This window comes from Rhinolophus sinicus, linkage group LG07, assembly GCF_036562045.2.
Source record: "Rhinolophus sinicus isolate RSC01 linkage group LG07, ASM3656204v1, whole genome shotgun sequence".
Taxonomy (NCBI): Eukaryota; Metazoa; Chordata; class Mammalia; order Chiroptera; family Rhinolophidae; genus Rhinolophus; species Rhinolophus sinicus.
Window position 1 is genome coordinate 42,361,699 of NC_133757.1, and position 17,719 is coordinate 42,379,417.

Here is a 17,719-nt window from a genome sequence, read left to right on the forward strand (position 1 = left end):
TGTGTAAAGTCTGTTCCATGGAGTCTATACTTCCCACTAATTATACCTTAGAAGTAAAACCAATAAATAGAAATCCAGATTTGTAAAAGAAGAGAGGGGATTTTCTCTTAAATAGTCTTCACTTTAGAAAAAGATTGCCTGGGATTTCATTATATGGTGAACTTTGACAGTATATTTAAATACCTTAACAATGGTATGGCAACCTCTGAAAATGAATTAATCTTTACGACTGTTTTTCAAAAACAAATAATCAATCAAAATTACCAAATATTAAAACTCGTTCACTATTTATAGATCTAGCGTTGGTTCTCAAACTGGTCTGATAATCAAGAATCATCTGAGGAGCAGCTTAAAAACAAAAATTCTAGGCTTCACATCAGTTCTGAATCAGAATCTCTGCGGTGTGACCCCCAAATCTTTATTTTTATAAGGCTCCCATGGGTTTCTGATTAGTAACCAGGGTTCACAAAGACTGTTACCCTAACCCCAGTGTTCTACAAGTGAATAAACGAGGACCTTAGAAGAGTAGCATCTGTCTAAAGACATAAAGCAGCGCAATAGGGTGGAAAAACATCTTCCACATTTGTGCGTTTAACACCAAGCTGTTTTTGATAAAACTGTTCTTATTTATGCTCTGCTGTTTATGACCCGCCAATTGCAATCCTCCTGCAACTTATTCCCGCATCTGAAAACTGGGAATAATAGTACCTAACTCATAGGAGTTGCTGAGGATTAAATAGTTTAGTATCTATAAGGTAATGTACTTAACACAGTGCATATACTTTGTGTTCATTATATACTATACAGAATCCGTGACCACAGCAAATGGCCTCTCAAGTCCCAGCAAAAAACTATTGTATTCTGTAACGAGAAGAGCCGCGTCACCAGACCCTGATGCAAACAACAGCTGGGGACGGCTGTGCAAAGCAGTCGTTGTGATCACCAGGGAAGGCCTCGAACCTCTCATCTCCTAAAATACTTTAAAAATTATGAAAGCGCCTCCCACAATCCCCATGGCAAACAGTGCTGCCTAGGAGGCCACAAGGCGCTAAAGTTAAGTCAACAGTCTCCTTCCCAGGGGTGAGGCCAGAGGAAAACGACCCTGTATAGCTAACCACGCCAAACCGGCGCCAAAGGTTAATGACCCTCTTGCCCTGTTCCTTGTGATGGTCAAAATCTTCCACCATACCACAGGTCAGCTGCCGGAAGTGCGTCACCCAAGCCTGCTGGGGATGCCGGGAGTTGTAGTTAATTGGCTATTTCTCTTGTGCCCCAATTCGCCTTTTGTCAAATAAGTGAACACCTTGGAACCGTAATAAAGGTCTCTTTATGGCCAACAAATCTTATCCTTCCCTTTTCCAGCTGACAAAGCGATCTCTCAGAGAGCATGCAAAATATTGGACTACAAGTCCCAGCATGCTATGCACCGCGGCCAGAGCGTCCGAACACCATCGTAGGTGCGGGCCGCATGAATGGAGTGTCGAGCGTAAGGCAAAACCTGCCACGGTCCATACAGCCTGTACCTGCTCCCGGAGCGTAAGTGCGGAGTGTGGGCCGTGCGCGTGCGCGCTCGGAGGGGGCGTGTGGCAAACGCGCCGGGCCGTTGTGGGCGCGTGAGTGCTGAGTTTGGCGGTAGCGGTGCCGCGCGCCCGACTGGCCGGTAATTGCGGGGCCTCCCGCCTCGCCCGGGGCTGCGCGCAGCGGTGGCGGCCGCGGGAGACCGTAAGGGGCGGAGGAAAGGAGGGGGCCAGCCTCGGCATGCGGAGGAACGTCCGAGCATGCTCGGAGAGAACATGGCCTCCCTGATCCAACGGATCGCCCGCCAGGCGTGCCTCACCTTCCGGGGCAGCGGGGGCGGCCGCGGCGCTTCCGACCGCTGCGCGCTGCCAGACCCTGAGGCGCCGATGCCGCAGGGCTTCCCGGAGAACTTGAGCAAGCTGAAGAGTCTGCTGACCCAGGTCCGCGCCGAGGACCTGAACATCGTCCCGCGCAAGGCCACGCTGCAGCCGCTGCCGCCCAACCTGCCACCCGTTACCTACATGCACATATACGAGACGGATGGCTTTAGCCTTGGCGTGTTCCTGCTCAAGAGCGGCACATCCATCCCGCTGCACGACCACCCGGGCATGCACGGCATGCTCAAGGTGCTCTACGGCACCGTTCGCATCAGCTGCATGGACAAGCTGGAGGCGGGAGGCGGGCAACGGCCGCGAGCCCCACCGCCAGAGCAGCAGTTCGAGCCGCCGCTGCAGGCCCGGGAGCGGGACGCCGTGCGGCCCGGCGTGCTGCGCTCGCGGGCCGAGTACACCGAGGCCAGTGGCCCCTGTGTCCTCACGCCACACCGGGACAACCTGCACCAGATCGACGCTGTGGACGGGCCCGCCGCCTTCCTGGACATCCTGGCCCCGCCCTACGACCCCGATGACGGCCGGGACTGCCACTATTACCGGGTGCTGGAACCCGTCAGGGCCAAGGAGGCCTCCGGATCGACCTGTGACCTTCCCCGAGAGGTGTGGCTCCTGGAGACCCCGCAGGCCGATGACTTCTGGTGCGAGGGGGAACCTTATCCAGGTCCCAAGGTCTTCCCTTGAAGCCGCAGGCGCCGGGGAGTGGTAGGCCAAAGACGTGCCCAACTCAGATCTGGGCCTGGCTGCCAGCGACCCACCACAAGGGCTCTCTCCCTACCCTCAGTCAGGCCTGGGCATTGGATCTACTAGAATGGGTTGTAGCTGTTTCTTCGAGAGCCTTGGGAAGCGCGGGCGAATGGACTGCAGCCACCGGGCACGGTTATGGGGGCGGGATAGGCGGGGAGGCTAGGTTGTTTCCTGACTCTGTCACTGCCACCAGAGTTTTGATTTGAGAGGAGGGGATCGGGACTATCTGAAGCGCTTCCATCCTAAAGCCATAAAGAAAATATTCGTTCCTCTGTTTCCCATCCTATACAAAATAAACTGAAAGGTTTTCTCACCCCCACCCACCCCGCCTTGGGTAAATAGGGTTTGTTCTGCACTTACATCCTTATGCCCTTTTATTCCTTATAGTTTTAACTTAATGACTGTGCATGATCCAGTGGTTTGAATTGTTTTTAGTTCAAGTCATTGGTAAAAACTAGATTTAAAGAGATGAGCTACTGTTTAAAGTGAGCTGTTCTGCCTGATTAATTTGTTTGAAAAATTAAATCATTTTTTCCAGAGTTAGGAGTTCACCCCCAAAACATAACTATGCATGTAGAGGACAAGATTTATTTCCTTTCCTCCCCTTGCCCAGTAACCACTTCTGGTTTATTCGGACAGCATCTACTAAGAAATTCACACCTGCATAGCTCAGTGACAAATAATCACACAGAGCTTTTCCCCATGAGTCTCCAGATCTGTGGGTTGAGCAGATTTGTTTTCGTAGATTCACCTTTAATGCAAAAACTATATTCTCCTCAAGTGACTCTTTTTGTCTTACGGTACTGTAAGAGGTGATAGGGTGATTCTGTATTGTCTAACCAGGAGAGTCAGAGGGGCTGAATCAGCATGCTTCCAAACAACTGAATGTAAAACACCCCTAGCCAGCTGTTGAGTTCCATGTCCCTATTTACTTCCAGCATTTTTCTGCAAAAGGAGAGAAAATGTTGATGACTGTTTCAAATTCTCTCCGCTCTGATATGCCAGAGGGCTGGTGGTTCCAGCTGTGTTGTTGGTGGCACTGTTCTCAGAACCCTCCCTCAAACAGAAGAGAGCCAGTGCTTCGTCTAGTGTGGTTTTCTATAGGAAGAAAGAGAAGGCACTGGTGATCAAGGCTAGAGAATTGAGAATTAACAATACTAGGGCACCAAAACTTGGGACAGAACACTTCCCACTCCCGGCCTCTCCAAATAACAGTTGTGCTATCTATGACTAGTTTTATTTTTGTCCTTTTAATAGGCTGAACAGCTTGACCTTGTTTACAGAGGCATTGACACCATTTGCTTCAGGCCTTGGAACACTATTGTTTCCCCTTTTATTATTTATAAGATTCCTTTTTTCACAAACTTTCAATAAAAACAAACTAGAAATAAACACATTAAAATTTTCCCAGCTGTTGTCTAAGCCCTCTTGATTGACTTGCCCATGTGGCAGTCGAGTTCCAATATCTGCAATAAAGGGAGAATTTGCTATTGGTGGAAAGTGTCGACCCTGTAGGGAAACGGTATGTGTCTTTGCCTCTGTGCACACTGGGTTTCAGAGGCCCAGAGTGAAGGAATATTTGTTCCCAATTTTTAAAATAGAATGAAAAAGCAAATTCTTGGTTTTTTTCTTTTTTCTTTTTACTAAAATGATGCTTATTCAACGTGTAAATGCCACTATTTATAAAACCTGACAGGCATAATACCAAGCATTTAACTTGCATTGATTTATTGTAGCTTCATGTTCTGGTGTGGTTTAATTTACCTTGGAGGCAGTTTAAAGCAGTCTTTCATGCCATTCAGTTTGAAAATAAGTTCTAGATATGCAAATGATTATTTTCTTAGAAAAGTGTTCACCAAATGGGTTTTCCTCTAACACCGTCATGAATGTGTATGGTTATCAATCACGTATCTATCTACCTGTTTTGAAATTGTACCAAAAAGTTGATTAACTTATGAAGATTGTCAATGATGTGTATAACAACCTGGAGTACGTTAAACTAACCTATGAAAACTCTAGCACTAGGACAGAAATAAAGGAGGAATTGTTTTTCCGCATTTCATTATGAAAAGTTTTGAAGTTCTCAAGTACAAGCAAGTTGAATGAACGCAACTAAGGTGCTTTTCAAAAGAATAAGTGAAATTGTCGCAGGCCAAAAGAGCAATATAATATCTTGCTAGTTCAATGAGAATAGTGAAACTTTTGGTTCACGAATAAATTCTGAATAACTTAATGGTGAATCCTGTTTTAGTGAGCCACTGAGGAAAGAATATTAACTACAAAGGTAAACGTAGTACAGAAAACCTTACGCCTTTCTGCATAAACTTAATCACGACCATGTGCTGCTATTGTGTTTCCTTATATTCTGGCAATATAGACGGTGTTTTAGTAACAACTGTGGGAAAAAGTTGTCTTCCCCTACAAAGGCTAATGAGCACAATGATACTAATCACTTAATTTTTCTGTTGAATAACAAATGCAATAATTGCCACTCATGGGTGAGAGTTGTCTAAATACTTCTAAAGCTTTTTAATTCTCTGGTTATATCAAAGGCCACTTATATCAATGGAGAGTATTGTGTACCTACCTACCTACTATTTTATGAGAATTGAATTTTTACTAAGCCTGATTTTAATGGATTGAGTTTATACCAATTGATGTTTATTAATGAAAATGGTGGCTCTATTTTTAAAGTAATACGTGTTTGTCAACAGGAGTGGGTCGTCTGACCTTTTAACATAGCCCTTAACTTCTCCCTAAATCCACAACTTTCATTCCTCCCTTTGCATTGTCCCCTTGTCAGGTGCCTCAGTCTTGGCATCTCAGGACTCTGTCATCACTCATCTGTTCCAAATGATTTCGAATTTTGTGCTATGGCTCTACTGCTCAATGAAGAAGCAATATATCTTTAATTCAGGGCTCTGCCCAGTGCTATTCAACTCTAACCTGAGGGCAGTAACACTCATGTAACTCCTGGTCTGAATTCAGAACTTCTGGTTACAAACAAGCTGACCACTGACCACTTCAGTGCAATGCAGCATCTACTGTCAAGGAAATAATTTGTTAGTACCCCATAAAGATACTGAATCTTCAGGTCCAGGGATGTTTACATTTCTGGATTAAAGTCATTGTACTTATGGAAAATAAAGGCATGTTTGAAATTGTTTAGAGGTAAATCTTATTTGATTATTGCAAAATGGAGAAGGAAAATATTGTTATAATGATTGCATTTTAATTACTGTTAAAGGTTCACTCTATATTGTAAGATTTATGTTGTACTAAAAACTGGTTGCCTTCTGCAGATTCTAAAATGCAGTAATAATATAAACTTAAAAGTTTTTTCTTTGAAAGTGAGTTTTGAAACAGTCTGATTAAAAACACATCTGAAACTGTTTAATCATACTATTTTGCTACAAAAAAAATATCTTTTATTTTTTAATAATAAGGAAAATAAGCTAGTGCAAGAAAAACAAAAATACTTTCATCCACAATAGTAAGACTCTTTGGACTTAAAGTATTTTCTTGTCTTTCCTTTTTCTATAAAATTTGTTTAATTGTTTGGACTAGAGGCATATTAGTCACTTGTGATGATGCTGACCATTCTTTCACACACACACACACAAAATTATATTGGACTCACTACAGCCATTTTTAATATATATACCAAACAATTTCATTAGCAATTAAAATATTGAAATTAGCCTAGTTTATGAATAATTGAAAACCTTAAGAGGTTTAATATAATAGACCTGTTTTTAATGTGTACTAAACCACTTCAAATGCATTATGTTCTTTAAGGAATTTACTCTCCAGAAGTTTAATAAGAATTCCCAGTAGCAGCTGAAACATCAGTATTATTCAATAAAGCATACTGAATATAAGAAGGAGCAGACTTGGTTTCATATGCTTTATTTCTTGAGCAAAGTAAAAAATGAGACACCTGTGAAAAGTACCTGAATGTTTCAAGCAGAGAGTAAAATCTGATTAGAGATATACCTAACATATTGAGATCAAGAAGTAAAACCCAGAAAGTTGACTGAAAAAACACCAAGGTGGGTTTCTTATGAGTTATACCACTGTCAAGATGTAAGTGATTATGTAACCAATTAGACTATTTCATAAAATTTAATCTTACTCTAAAAACTTTTAAAAACTTTTTTAGTTGGTTGCTTCGTAAAAAATCTTTTACATTGTCTTGATTGAAAGTGCTCTGAAATTTAAAATTTGGCAAGACAATTGTAGGTCTTACAAAACTTAGGTGTACTATATTTTAATATAATGAAATTTTGGTAGGAGGAAAGTATTCATTAAAAACAATTATCAAAATGTGGTATTGTTTTATATGTATTAAATTGGCCAAGCAAGAATAATATGCTGACAAGCTAGGAAATATGAATCCAATGGAATAACACCAGTCACTAGAACAATCTGAAGCTAAAGTTTAGAAACTCTTATCTTGTAGTTATAGAAAGAGGTATTCTGCATCTTTGAAATTTGGACAGTAAGAAATAAAAGGGTTAATTATCTCCACAAATTAGATCTCAAACTCTTAATTTGCTGGTTAAGGGCAAAAAGTAGTTTCCAGGAGTAGCTGTCGCTGTCTGCTAAAATACAGGCCATTAATTATCCGCCAGGACAAACACGACAGGGTTTTCACATGGTGTAAATAGTGCAGGCTCCAACATGTTACACTTGTAAGGATCCAAAAGCATTGGGTGAACTTAAACATTTAGGCCCCATTTTAGAGGAAAGAAAACTTCACAGAGACACAATCATTTGCTCTGTATGATAGGTAGGTAACTACTTTTTGAATTTATATTTTTAAATCACTACCAAAGGCTCTCATAAAATGTATTTACTCTTGAAACCATTATCCAATACCGTAGAGAACTATCTGCCTATTTCAAATCGTCTTTCTGTGAGATTTTAAGGCTAGTGTACACTGTCTTAATGAGCTGGGTATTTTGATGTTCTCTAGACATCTATGGCAGATTAATGATCTTTCTGAATAGGGGCAATTGGGGAGAGAAGGCAGGAGAGAAATGAGTCCTGGGGTAATTCCTTTGGCAACCCATTAATGCTGTCATCAGCAGTGTCTGAATGCATTTTTGATTTGAAGAGGTGATAGCGCTTTTCAAAAAGTTTTCTGTGGTCATGAGACTAATCTTGGAACCTGAAAGTCATTTCCAGCTTGACCAAGCCACCACACTTTCCACAAAGCCACATCTCCACTAAGTTCCTGGCCCTGGTCAGGGTTCTAAAAGGAGCCGCAAATGTGTAGTCTCCGAGTGGGCACTTGTTTGTAAGTGTTTATTTTCCGGAGCCCACTCAGGAACGGAGAGAAGCTATAGGCTGTTACAGAGGACGGAACAATGAGTCAAAACAACGCCTCCCCATTTTTACACTAATGCCTGGGGGAAATCCCCGGAACACTACAGTTTGACTATCAATGGAGATTTCTTTGGGGTGAGAGGGTTGGTGCTGCGAGACTTAGCAAAGAAAACTTGGAGATCCTGGCTTGGTCAAAGCACTAAAAACCACTGGATGACTTGAATTCCCACCCAGTAAACCTTTCAGAAATGATTTCTGCTGCAAAAGTATTGTTGGAAAGTTTATTTACACTACAGTCATAAACCATCAATTATCTGAACTTCAGTTAGTGGTGTTGTGTTAGAATAAATCATTTGTATTTCCACAACTATTAAGAGCTAATAACCAAACAAGTCAGCTCCAGTAACATTATTTACATTCTTATCTGCAATTTGACTACAAAGGTAACACTTAAGTCACAAAACAGAGCATACAAAAATATACTTTCTAAAAAAAATTCCAAATATTAATAGGCAGAAATATACAGCTATACTAAACCAAGGGAGTGATTTTTTTTTTCCATAGTAAGGCAACCCATTTACATGCAGACCCTGTAACATTGTCTACATCACACAAGGCACCAAGGACACTTCCATCACAATTGCATGCATCCTAGTTTCAGAGAATATGTACATCCCCTTTTAAATAAGTTAACCTCTGACTCATGTCAAGAGATCATAAATGCTTTACTTTTTTTTTTTCCCAAAGGTTCAGAACTTGGAGAACAGTGCACATCAAAAATACACAAAATCTGAGTGGATATACACTGCAAAAATAGTCTTTACGTTTCTCAACTCATAAAGGAGCAGATATTGTTACGTCCCTCCCATCACATTGCACTTCTGTTCTCTGAGTTTATAATACATATTGCTTAAAGGGTTGAGACGACTAGATAAGCTTTGATTCACTGTTCTAGGGCCACAGAATGCAGCATAAAGACCATGCTTCATTCACTATACAGTGTCCCCCAAATGAGCCCCAAGCCATAAAGTGCACATCAGTTTCACCTCTGTCTTTGCTGTCCCCACCTGAAGGGATCAGCGTCTCCCAACCTACTGTAGAAAAAGTCTCAGATCAACTCTGACATTCAAAGTCAAAAACGTGTAATTGGTCAAAGTAACGGGGTGGGGAGCAAAACCTAGTCAAACAACCCTTTAAAGCAGGGCCAGGACGCAGCCCTCTAGGCCAGGGACCCCCACCCAACCCCCTACAGAACCACCCCATTACCCTGGGGTGACAGTCAACTCACCAGAGAACCTAAGGTGGGCTAACTTAGGAAGGACCTGCTTCTAAGTGTAAAGGGGGCAGTGCTGGGCTCCACCAAGACCCTATGCCCAATGGAGAGAGGGGCAGGAAAGGGTGGTAGTGTTTGTTGTGCAGCTCCAGTGGACATAGGGCCTCCTCAAGGAGCTGGTGTGTCAGCCTGAGTCTCATCTCAAGGTGTCCGGGTCCTAGAAGAGCAAGGGGCCAGGGACCCTCCACCAATAGTGCTGCTGTTGCTGCTGCACAAGGGCACCCCAGCCTGCGTGCCCCCCGTGCATGAGGCCGTAGAGGCTGCTGGCACAGATGAGGAGGGGGCACTGCTTTTGCGCTCCTTCTGTCTCAGGTGGATCTTGGTGTGGCGCTTCCTTTCATCACTCCGGGCAAACTTGCGGCCGCAGTAGTCACAGGCAAAGGGCTTCTCACCAGTGTGGGTGCGGATGTGGGTAGTGAGGTGGTCACTACGGCTGAAGTTGCGCATGCAAATCCGACACTGGAAGGGCTTGTGCCCCGTGTGGATTCGGATGTGCCGTGTCAGCTCGTCAGAGCGAGAAAAGCGCCGGTCACAGCCTTCTGCTGGGCACGGATAGGGCCTCTCATGCACAGGTGTCTTGCTAGGCCTGTTGGGGTACTTGCGAGGCCTCAGGATGGGCCGCAGCGGCAGGTGGTGGGGGTTATAGGCAGCAGCAGCTGCTGCTACTGAGCTGCTGCCAGGCAGCCGGGGTCCCTCGCTGCCTCCACTGGCCCCTGGCCCTGTGGCCCCAGCACTGGGGCCCCCCAGGGTAAAGTTGCGGATAGTGGAGAGTGGAGTGAGTGGAGGGGGGACTCGCAGGGAGTCTAGGGGGCAGGGGAAGGGCTTGCGGTCGGGACCAGCTGTACCATGTAGGTCTCTCTGGCACTGTGATGGAAAAAATCCAGGATAGTCTGGTATCATGGGGAAGAGACCTGGGTCCGTTGCTGGCTTGGGGGACGGGTAGGAAGGAGGTGGTGGGTAGGCCAGAGAGGAGGAGGTGGAGGTGGTGGCTGCCGACAGGAAGGCTGAGGGGTCCTGGTAGAGGTCTCCTGCACAGCCAGAATAAGGAGGAGGTGGCGGCGGTGGAGAGTAGAGGTGGTCCAGGTCAGGCTGGGTCTGGGACATGGTGCACACACCCAGCGGTCCTGTGGCCAGTGGGTTGGGGGAGGCAGAGGTGACGCTGGATGAGGCTGTGGTTGAAGCTGGGGAAGTGACCCCTTGCAGGATGCCTGCACTCACAATATTGATGATGCCTTCTGGGTAGCAGCTGGCACCAGCGTATTGAGGGTCAATGGAGAACTTGCCCATGTAAGTGAAGGTCTGGTTTCGGGGTGCAGAGACAGGAGCAAAGCTGCTGGGATATGGGAGATCCAAGGACCTCTTCTCTCCAGTCATGTCAATGTTGATCATGCCATCTGAGGAGGGAGAAGGAAGAATGGATGTGGAGCAATGTGAATGCAGCCAAGAATCCCTTCTCACCATTTCTCACGTGGGTCCATTCCCAAGGCCCACGATGCTAGCACTTTAAGGCTAGGGCAGAGTCCAATTGGTGGAGAAATCACTGCCCAGAGACAGTAAGAAGAGGCTAGCCCAAGATCTTACTGTGGCAGCCAGCACAGTCTGGGATTCAAACTATCTCCAGGAAAGCAGGATGAGCTACTCCAAACCCCCACACACAGCCATCTGTGACTCTAGTCCCCAATAAAAACACCCAATAATAGCAACAACATTAAAAATTCCCGAATCTACCCGAAACTTTTCTCCCTCTCCTTTGTCTGGGGGTCCCACGGCTGGGGCGACCTATCCCAGCCAGTGCCACAAAGGTGCCAGGCCCTAGAGGGAAGCCCGAGGAAGGGGTCTGAGATACCGGCTGTTCCCCCATCTCCGGTGCCTTCCCTCCCTCCCCCTTTCGCTGCGCTTCTGCTGATGGCTGCTTGAGGGAATCCAGCGCTGCGCGGAGGTGTGAGTTTATAGTAGGTTTCCTTTCCCTCCCAACCTTCTCAGCTTTGCCCCATACCCGCGCGTCCTCATCCCAGCCCAAGGCCAGTGGCAGGGCTTCGAGGAAGGTGCTGGGGCCGCGGGAAATCCCTTTCCACCTCATCGCCAAGAAAACCAGCGGCACTGATGCCCCCGCGGGCCTCCCTCCGCATCCAACGAGCCGCTTCCCGCAGCGGCCCGCCCTCCTCCTCCTCCTTCTCCTCCTACTCCGCGCATCGATAACCCCCTCAACTTCGCGGAGGGCGCACAGGTGGGGGCGCTCCTTCAGGCAGCACTGGTTGCGCGTTCGAGACTTTCTCCGGGTCTACTCTGCCCGGGAAGGGGCTGGGGGCGCTTTCCTTTGGAGCTTTGCTGCCGCTCGGCTCTCCAGACGCGCAGCTCTCCGACAGAGCCCCGAACTTTCCTGTCACTTTGCCCTTACCCCAGGAGCGGGGAGCCCGGGGTACCGCCGGCTGAAGGGTTCGCACAAGCCCCGAAGCCTGTTGGTACACCTCTTCTACTTTCATTCCCGCTCTCGTCAGAGGCTGGGCACGCGCGGCGCACGCACGCCGGCTCGCTAGCGACCTGGTGCATCTGCCCGCGCGCCCAGCTCGAGTGTCCGGGTCCCAGCTCCCGCGGGCTCCTCCTGCACCCGATTCCAGTCTTCAAAGCCAGTCAACACCATCCACCTCGCGCCCCAGCCCTCTCCTCCAAGTCTTGCACACGCACCGCACCCCACCCACAACCTCGGAGCGGCGTTGGTCCCTGCCAGCGAAGGGAGCGCGCAGCTTACCTCCGGCCACTCCATTCATCTGGTCAAAGGGGCCTCCCAGTTCGGCATTGGGAAAGATGGTCACCGACGTGGCGGCGAAGTCCTCCACCGGGTAGATGTTGTCAGACAGCTGGTGCACAAAACCACTGAGAGTTACTGGGATTTTGTCTACGGCCTTGGCGGTCATCATTTGCTCCTCGCACAACCTGGAGACCCAACTCCCTCGCTACCTGGAGTGTCAGAGAAGCCGTTTTGGAGAGGGATTGGACTGAGCCTAGGTTGGTATCTCCTTTTGCCCTCCACACTTAAAAACCACCAAAAAAAAAAAAAAAGAAATAAAAAAATCCAACAGAAATAAAACTAGCAAACAAGTTGCTATATTTTTAAGAAAGAAGAAAAATGGCTATTTGCCACTGACTCTCTCCTGTGTTCCGGCTGGGAAGCCAGGAGTTGCTGGTGTAGTGTTATTATAACAGTCAGTGTGTCCCCTTGCCGAGCTATTAATCAATTGCTGCTCTCTCGGTTAGACGGAAAGTGTTGCTCTAAGTATTTATGGACAGGTCCTCAATGCCCGTGACGTCGCTGCCCATATAAGGAGTAAGGAACAGGGCTGGGCCAGGCGGCTTTTGCCGTCACATGGCCGATTTGCATACGGGCTCGGCTGCGCGGGCTCCGCCGGGCTCGCGATCCCTGCTCGCAACCTGCATGGATCCGCGAGGATCTGGGGCGCGCGGCCCGAGCCACAGCTTGGGTCCAGGGCGCAGGGTGCGGCGGGAAGGGGGACAACCGCGGGTCCGGCTCAGGCCACTACGTAGAGGGAGCCGGTTGCGGCTGCTACGCGGCCTCCCGGGGCGGGGAGGAATTCCGGTTCTCCCGGACTTTCCAAAAAAGGCGAAGATCCGGTGCCGGCGGCTCCGCCTCCCCAGCCCTTGTTTGGGAGCCATTCCGGAAAATTAAACTTCGGAAAGAAACCGAGCGGAGCCGAGACACTACAGTCAAACCCCTACTCACTTTCTTGGCAGCTCAAAACCGCAACCAAAAGAAGGCAGCAAAGAGAAAAAAAAAGCTGCATGCATTCACGGAAGCTGACTGCTTTTTTCTGAATTACTTGGTGGAAAGAAGTAGCTGATGATAAGAGTGAATGCGGTATTGCTTTTTTGGAAAGTCTGTTCTATTTATACAGGAGCGAAAACGGAACAGGTTTGGGGTTGTTTGTTTGTTTAAGTATTCTGGGCACCCAGGGGCTAAGGGGCAGACCCTAGAAGAAGCAGAATAACTGCGAGAGCTTCAAGAGAAATCCTCAGCCGGAGACACCCCCCCTTCCTCTGCCCGCGCGCTCCCCGCCCCACTTCAGCTGCCGAGCGAAGTGGGCGCCCTTCCCGGCGTGTCTGGGCGGTCGACTGTGTGGGGGCGTCCAGATGGAGTCTTGGACACTCACTCTGCCCCGCCACACACACACGCGCGCGCGCGCGCGCTCCACTTCCGCTACACACACTCCCGCCCCCGCTGCCTACTTCACACACCCACTTGCACACCTTACGCTACACACACCTCTCTGTTGACTGCGAGCCCTTGCGCCCGCCTCACCAACAGTGCCCTGCCAGCAGAGCGGGAGCCGGGGCTTGCTGGACAGAGTGCTCTTCAAAGACACCCATCCTCACCTTACTGCCTGTACCAAGCGACCGCCACGGCAGTCCCTTACCCCAGAGAGCATACATTCAGGTGGTGTACCCTGTCCGCACCCGAGCCCTACTCCATAACACAAATACTAGAAGAAATATTCTTCCTTTCCTTCGTCAAGAGCCACCTTGGTGAGCTCAGAAAGGTCCTGAATGACCGCAAATAACGTGGCTAATGCCAGTTTGGAGCTACCATCACCCCACACGCGTTTCCCTTTGCGAGTTAAAACACTGATCCCGATGTAAACCTTTCTGTTTAGTTCCCAAAACAATTTTTTTAAACTTTTCAGAGGTCCAGATAACGGCAGGTTTCTGGCTTGCTGAACGCACCGCTCCTACCTGCCGGCGCGCCCTGGCCCGCACCGCGAGGGCTCCAGGCGTGGCCCGGGCCCCGCGGAAGGCTTGTCCCAAGTGCTGAAGCCTGGCGCGCCGCTGCCTGCTTGGCCCCTTCCCGCGCCAATGCAGCCAAGGCCTGGCGTGGAGTGCGGGGGCAGCCTCTAGGGCCGGGGCCGGCCCTTTCCCGCCCCCGGTCGGGGACTGCACCAGCTTCTTGGGGTCCCGGCGGGCGAGAGCCACGGCGCCACGCCGTGGAAGAAGCGCGGCGCTGCAGGCGGCTCTCCGGCCGCTCACCTGCCCCGGCCGCAGCGAGCCTGCTCCTTCCTGGCCCCTCGCGCGGAGGTCAGGGTCCCGAGGCGGCCGGGGGCTGTCTGGAGCGCCCTCCGCTCCTCCACCCGAGCGCCATTTCTCCCCCTGCCCGCCGTGATATCTGTTCTTCGGAGGCCGGCCATATTCCTGACTTCAAACGCCCATAGAAATTTTGGGAAAGTTTCTCGCTCGCGCTGCGCGCTCTTTTCCAATTGGAGATAAAAATAAAAGGGAAACGGAAGGAAATCGCAGCAAGGTTAGCCCCCTTCTAGGTACCCCACCCTCGGCAAAAACGTGCAAAGTCCCGTTTCTAAAAAAAAGAGAAAGGATGGAAATAAAACCGCGTTCTTACCACGTGCGTCAGCCCGCTCCGCCTGCGGTCCGGCGGGTCTCGCGGCCCCCGCGCTGACCACCGGCAAGATGATGCCTCGGAGGGGATCCCGACTCGCATCTCCAGCCCTGAGTCCGAAAAAGAGAGCGCGGGAAGACCGAGTTATGCAAATGTAAGTCGTGGCAGTGGGGCTCGGGTTACGGCCCCCGCCAGCCTCCGAGGTGAGGCACCCACCCGCGGCAAGCGCGGGCGCGGCGACTGCTAGCGCTTCGTTCCTCTTCATGCACGTGGGCGGGCAGGCAGGCGAGTCGCAGGGGCCGCCCCGCGGCGGGCGCTGCTACCAACCCCGCCGGCCGCCACAGCGCGCTGTCCTGAGAGGGAGCTCCTGGACGCCCCGCATGCAGGGAATAGCAGGGCGCACAGGGCAGGACGCAGGCTGGGGACGACCGGGGCGCGCGGGAGCCGCGCGTCTTCTACTGCTACCCTTCCGGAAGGAGGAGGCTGAGTGGGGGTCAAATGGGGCAAGAATCCCCACCGAGTACAGGCTGACTTGCCTGTTTCGTCTGAAAAGCAAGTTGGAGTAAATGGGAGTGACTGACCCTCCGGAATTATTTGGAGCTTTCCAACAACTCACACACCTCCCCTAAGAGATGCGCCTGGTCAAGCCCACCTTATGCCGGGGTGGGTTGGGTGCAGGGGCAACTAACAGCTTCAGGGAGGCTATGCGGGATCCCAGGAGGGTGCCTGGGGCCAGTCCTGGGAGGCCTTCCCCAATCTCCGCTGGAAACGGGTCAGTAAAGACTTCCTGTTGTCTCCTCCTCCTCCTTCTTTCTTCTCCTTCTCCTCCTCCTCCTCCCCCTTTCCTGCTCCTTTTCCTTCTTCTTTCTCTTCTTTTTTTTAAGAGTGTAGTGGAACAACGTATAGGCACACTCATTTCAAGCCAGCCACCCTGTGGGTAGGTAATAAGTTCAGAAAGCTAAAGTGACTTGCCTAAAGTCACAGGGCTGATTAGTGGCAGTGTCCAAATTCGCAACCAGATCTTCTGAATCCAAGTACAGAGCTCTGGTGGCTACATCTTTCTCTTAGATGAGAAAGATCTTGAAATGGAACAGTTCTTTGAGGATTGGGAGCCTGGCTCAGCCCACTAGGGAAGAAACACGTCACCTTCGCCAACTTCGTCTCTTTTCTTTGGCATTTCTGAAGAGAGGAAAGCTGAGGTCAGGGCTTTCAAAGGGCAAGGGACTCACACACACACACAGTGGGAAGGGAGAATTAGAATTTTGGGGCTCTCCAGATCTATGTTATGGATGGGGTGACCAGGTTGGCACAAAGCCAGCATACTAATAAGCCCTGTAATAAGAGAAGCCAACCCCACAGTATCCTTCCTGAAGTGATCAAAGAAATAAAGACAGATAAAAACTCCAAAGGTTTTTACAAAGTAAGATCCCCGTACTGTGCTGGGGAGGGGATTGGGAGAGGAAGGGGGATCTGGTAGTTGAATATAGAGACGTACCATGGTCTCTACTTTCAGGCACTTGAACTTATTCTGATCAAAAACGGAACAAATAAATGCCTTTCTTTAAAATAGAGTTGTCAAAATGCCCAAATAAATGGGGGCACTCCAAGAAGTATCAGGGTTATTAAAAGAATAGCTCATTGATGCCAGATTCTGATTTGCTTTGTCCTGATTCCAGCCAAGAAAGCAGAAGAGGAAGGAAGCAGAGGAGCCCTTTAGTAGGCTTGCCCCTGCAGGTGGGGGATTAGATGGGGGTGAGGTCCTCGCTGGCCCTCAGAGTCCCTTTTCTGAGTGGTTTTCAGTTTTTTCTCCCACCGCAGGGACTGAGAATCACAATCAGCCATGAGGCATGTACAAATAATTTGTTAATATTATTAAGAAACATTTTGAACATCATTATAGACTATTCCTATTGTAATGTCATTTTCACCTACTTCTATTCTAATGCTGCTACTGGAGTGGGAAACAAAGGAGTGTCAGAATTTCCTTAACTGTGGACACATACTTGAGGGTGTGGATCCTGTACTCGAATGACATAGGACATGTGCATCTCAGTAAGAATCCGGCTAATTGCCAACCATGCCATAAGCAAAGCCTTTCTTAAAGGTGCTCCTGTGTGCTGAGAAAAATGATCAATGGTTCCCTACATTCAGCATCTCACTACAAACCTGGTAATTCCAGAGGCTATAAACCAAGCCCAGATTATGCCAATCAAAGTTGTTGTGAAGCCTGAAAGAAGCATTGCTTAACACCAGGCGAATGAGCAACCAGTCATGTTTCATTGGCACAAATAATCTGGGAGGGAGGAAATAAGACCCCATGATCTTATTTTGTAGCAGCAGCAGCATGGGCCTAAGCAAAGGGTGCCTTGGTTCCCTTTAAGGTGAACTATCATTAAGTCAATAGATACTTCTTGAGCATCTACTATGTGTCAAGCACTGCACCAAACCTTGGGCATTCAGTGGTGCCTAAAACAAGGCCTGGTTCCTGTCCCCATGGAGTATGTAGTCAGTGACACAAATACACAATTGCAAACAATGGCAATGTTTGATCCCAATGAAGGAAAAAGACAAAGGGCCCAGTCGAGTCTAGGGAATTGAGGAAGACGTCTCTAAGCAGACAGAAATCTGAAGGATGTACAAGGATTGGGGGCAAGTCAGTGGATAGGACATTCCAGGGAGAAAGAGCAGGTGTGGAAAGGCCCCAAAGTGGGAGGACGCAAAGTGCATTCCTTGAATAAAGAAAGTGCAGTGTGGGTGGAAACCTCCAGGCCGCCTGCCATGCCTAGTGCACTGGGGCTGAGGGTAGCAGTATAGGCAGCCTCCTTGGTAGCATTGAGCCTGACCCACCTCCCAAGAGATTTCAACCTCTATGACTCTCCGTTTTCTCTGTCATTATCTTTTCTGGCTAAGGACAATGGCATTATAATTTTTACATTTAAGGTTTTTGTTTTGTTTTGTTTTTACCACTTAGCTTCTGAGAACACTCCAACAAGATTTCAG

General features: G+C 48.7%; 2 protein-coding genes across 4 annotated transcripts; one reads left to right on the forward strand and one right to left on the reverse strand.

Annotated features, from left to right (window-relative positions):
* The first annotated feature begins 1,405 nt into the window (after window positions 1-1,405).
* Window positions 1,406-6,538, forward strand: ADO (2-aminoethanethiol dioxygenase). Its single transcript, XM_019731851.2, has one exon. The coding sequence runs from the start codon at window positions 1,779-1,781 to the stop codon at window positions 2,589-2,591; it is 813 nt and encodes a 270-aa protein (XP_019587410.2). The 5' UTR covers window positions 1,406-1,778; the 3' UTR covers window positions 2,592-6,538.
* A 1,714-nt stretch (window positions 6,539-8,252) lies between these two features.
* EGR2 (early growth response 2) lies at window positions 8,253-14,945 on the reverse strand. 3 transcript variants are annotated; one of them, XM_074339492.1, is made up of 3 exons: window positions 14,723-14,945; window positions 12,068-12,176; window positions 8,253-10,712 (listed from the first exon to the last, which is right to left on the reverse strand). In XM_074339492.1, exons 1-3 carry the CDS (start codon window positions 14,819-14,821, stop codon window positions 9,460-9,462), a joined length of 1,461 nt encoding a protein of 486 aa, XP_074195593.1. In that variant the 5' UTR covers window positions 14,822-14,945; the 3' UTR covers window positions 8,253-9,459. The 3 variants fall into 3 exon arrangements, with proteins under 3 accessions (XP_074195593.1, XP_019587474.1, XP_074195594.1); XM_019731915.2 differs by lacking the exon at window positions 14,723-14,945 and adding an exon at window positions 14,065-14,186; XM_074339493.1 differs by lacking the exon at window positions 14,723-14,945 and adding an exon at window positions 12,277-12,860.
* Between the last annotated feature and the right edge of the window lie 2,774 nt (window positions 14,946-17,719).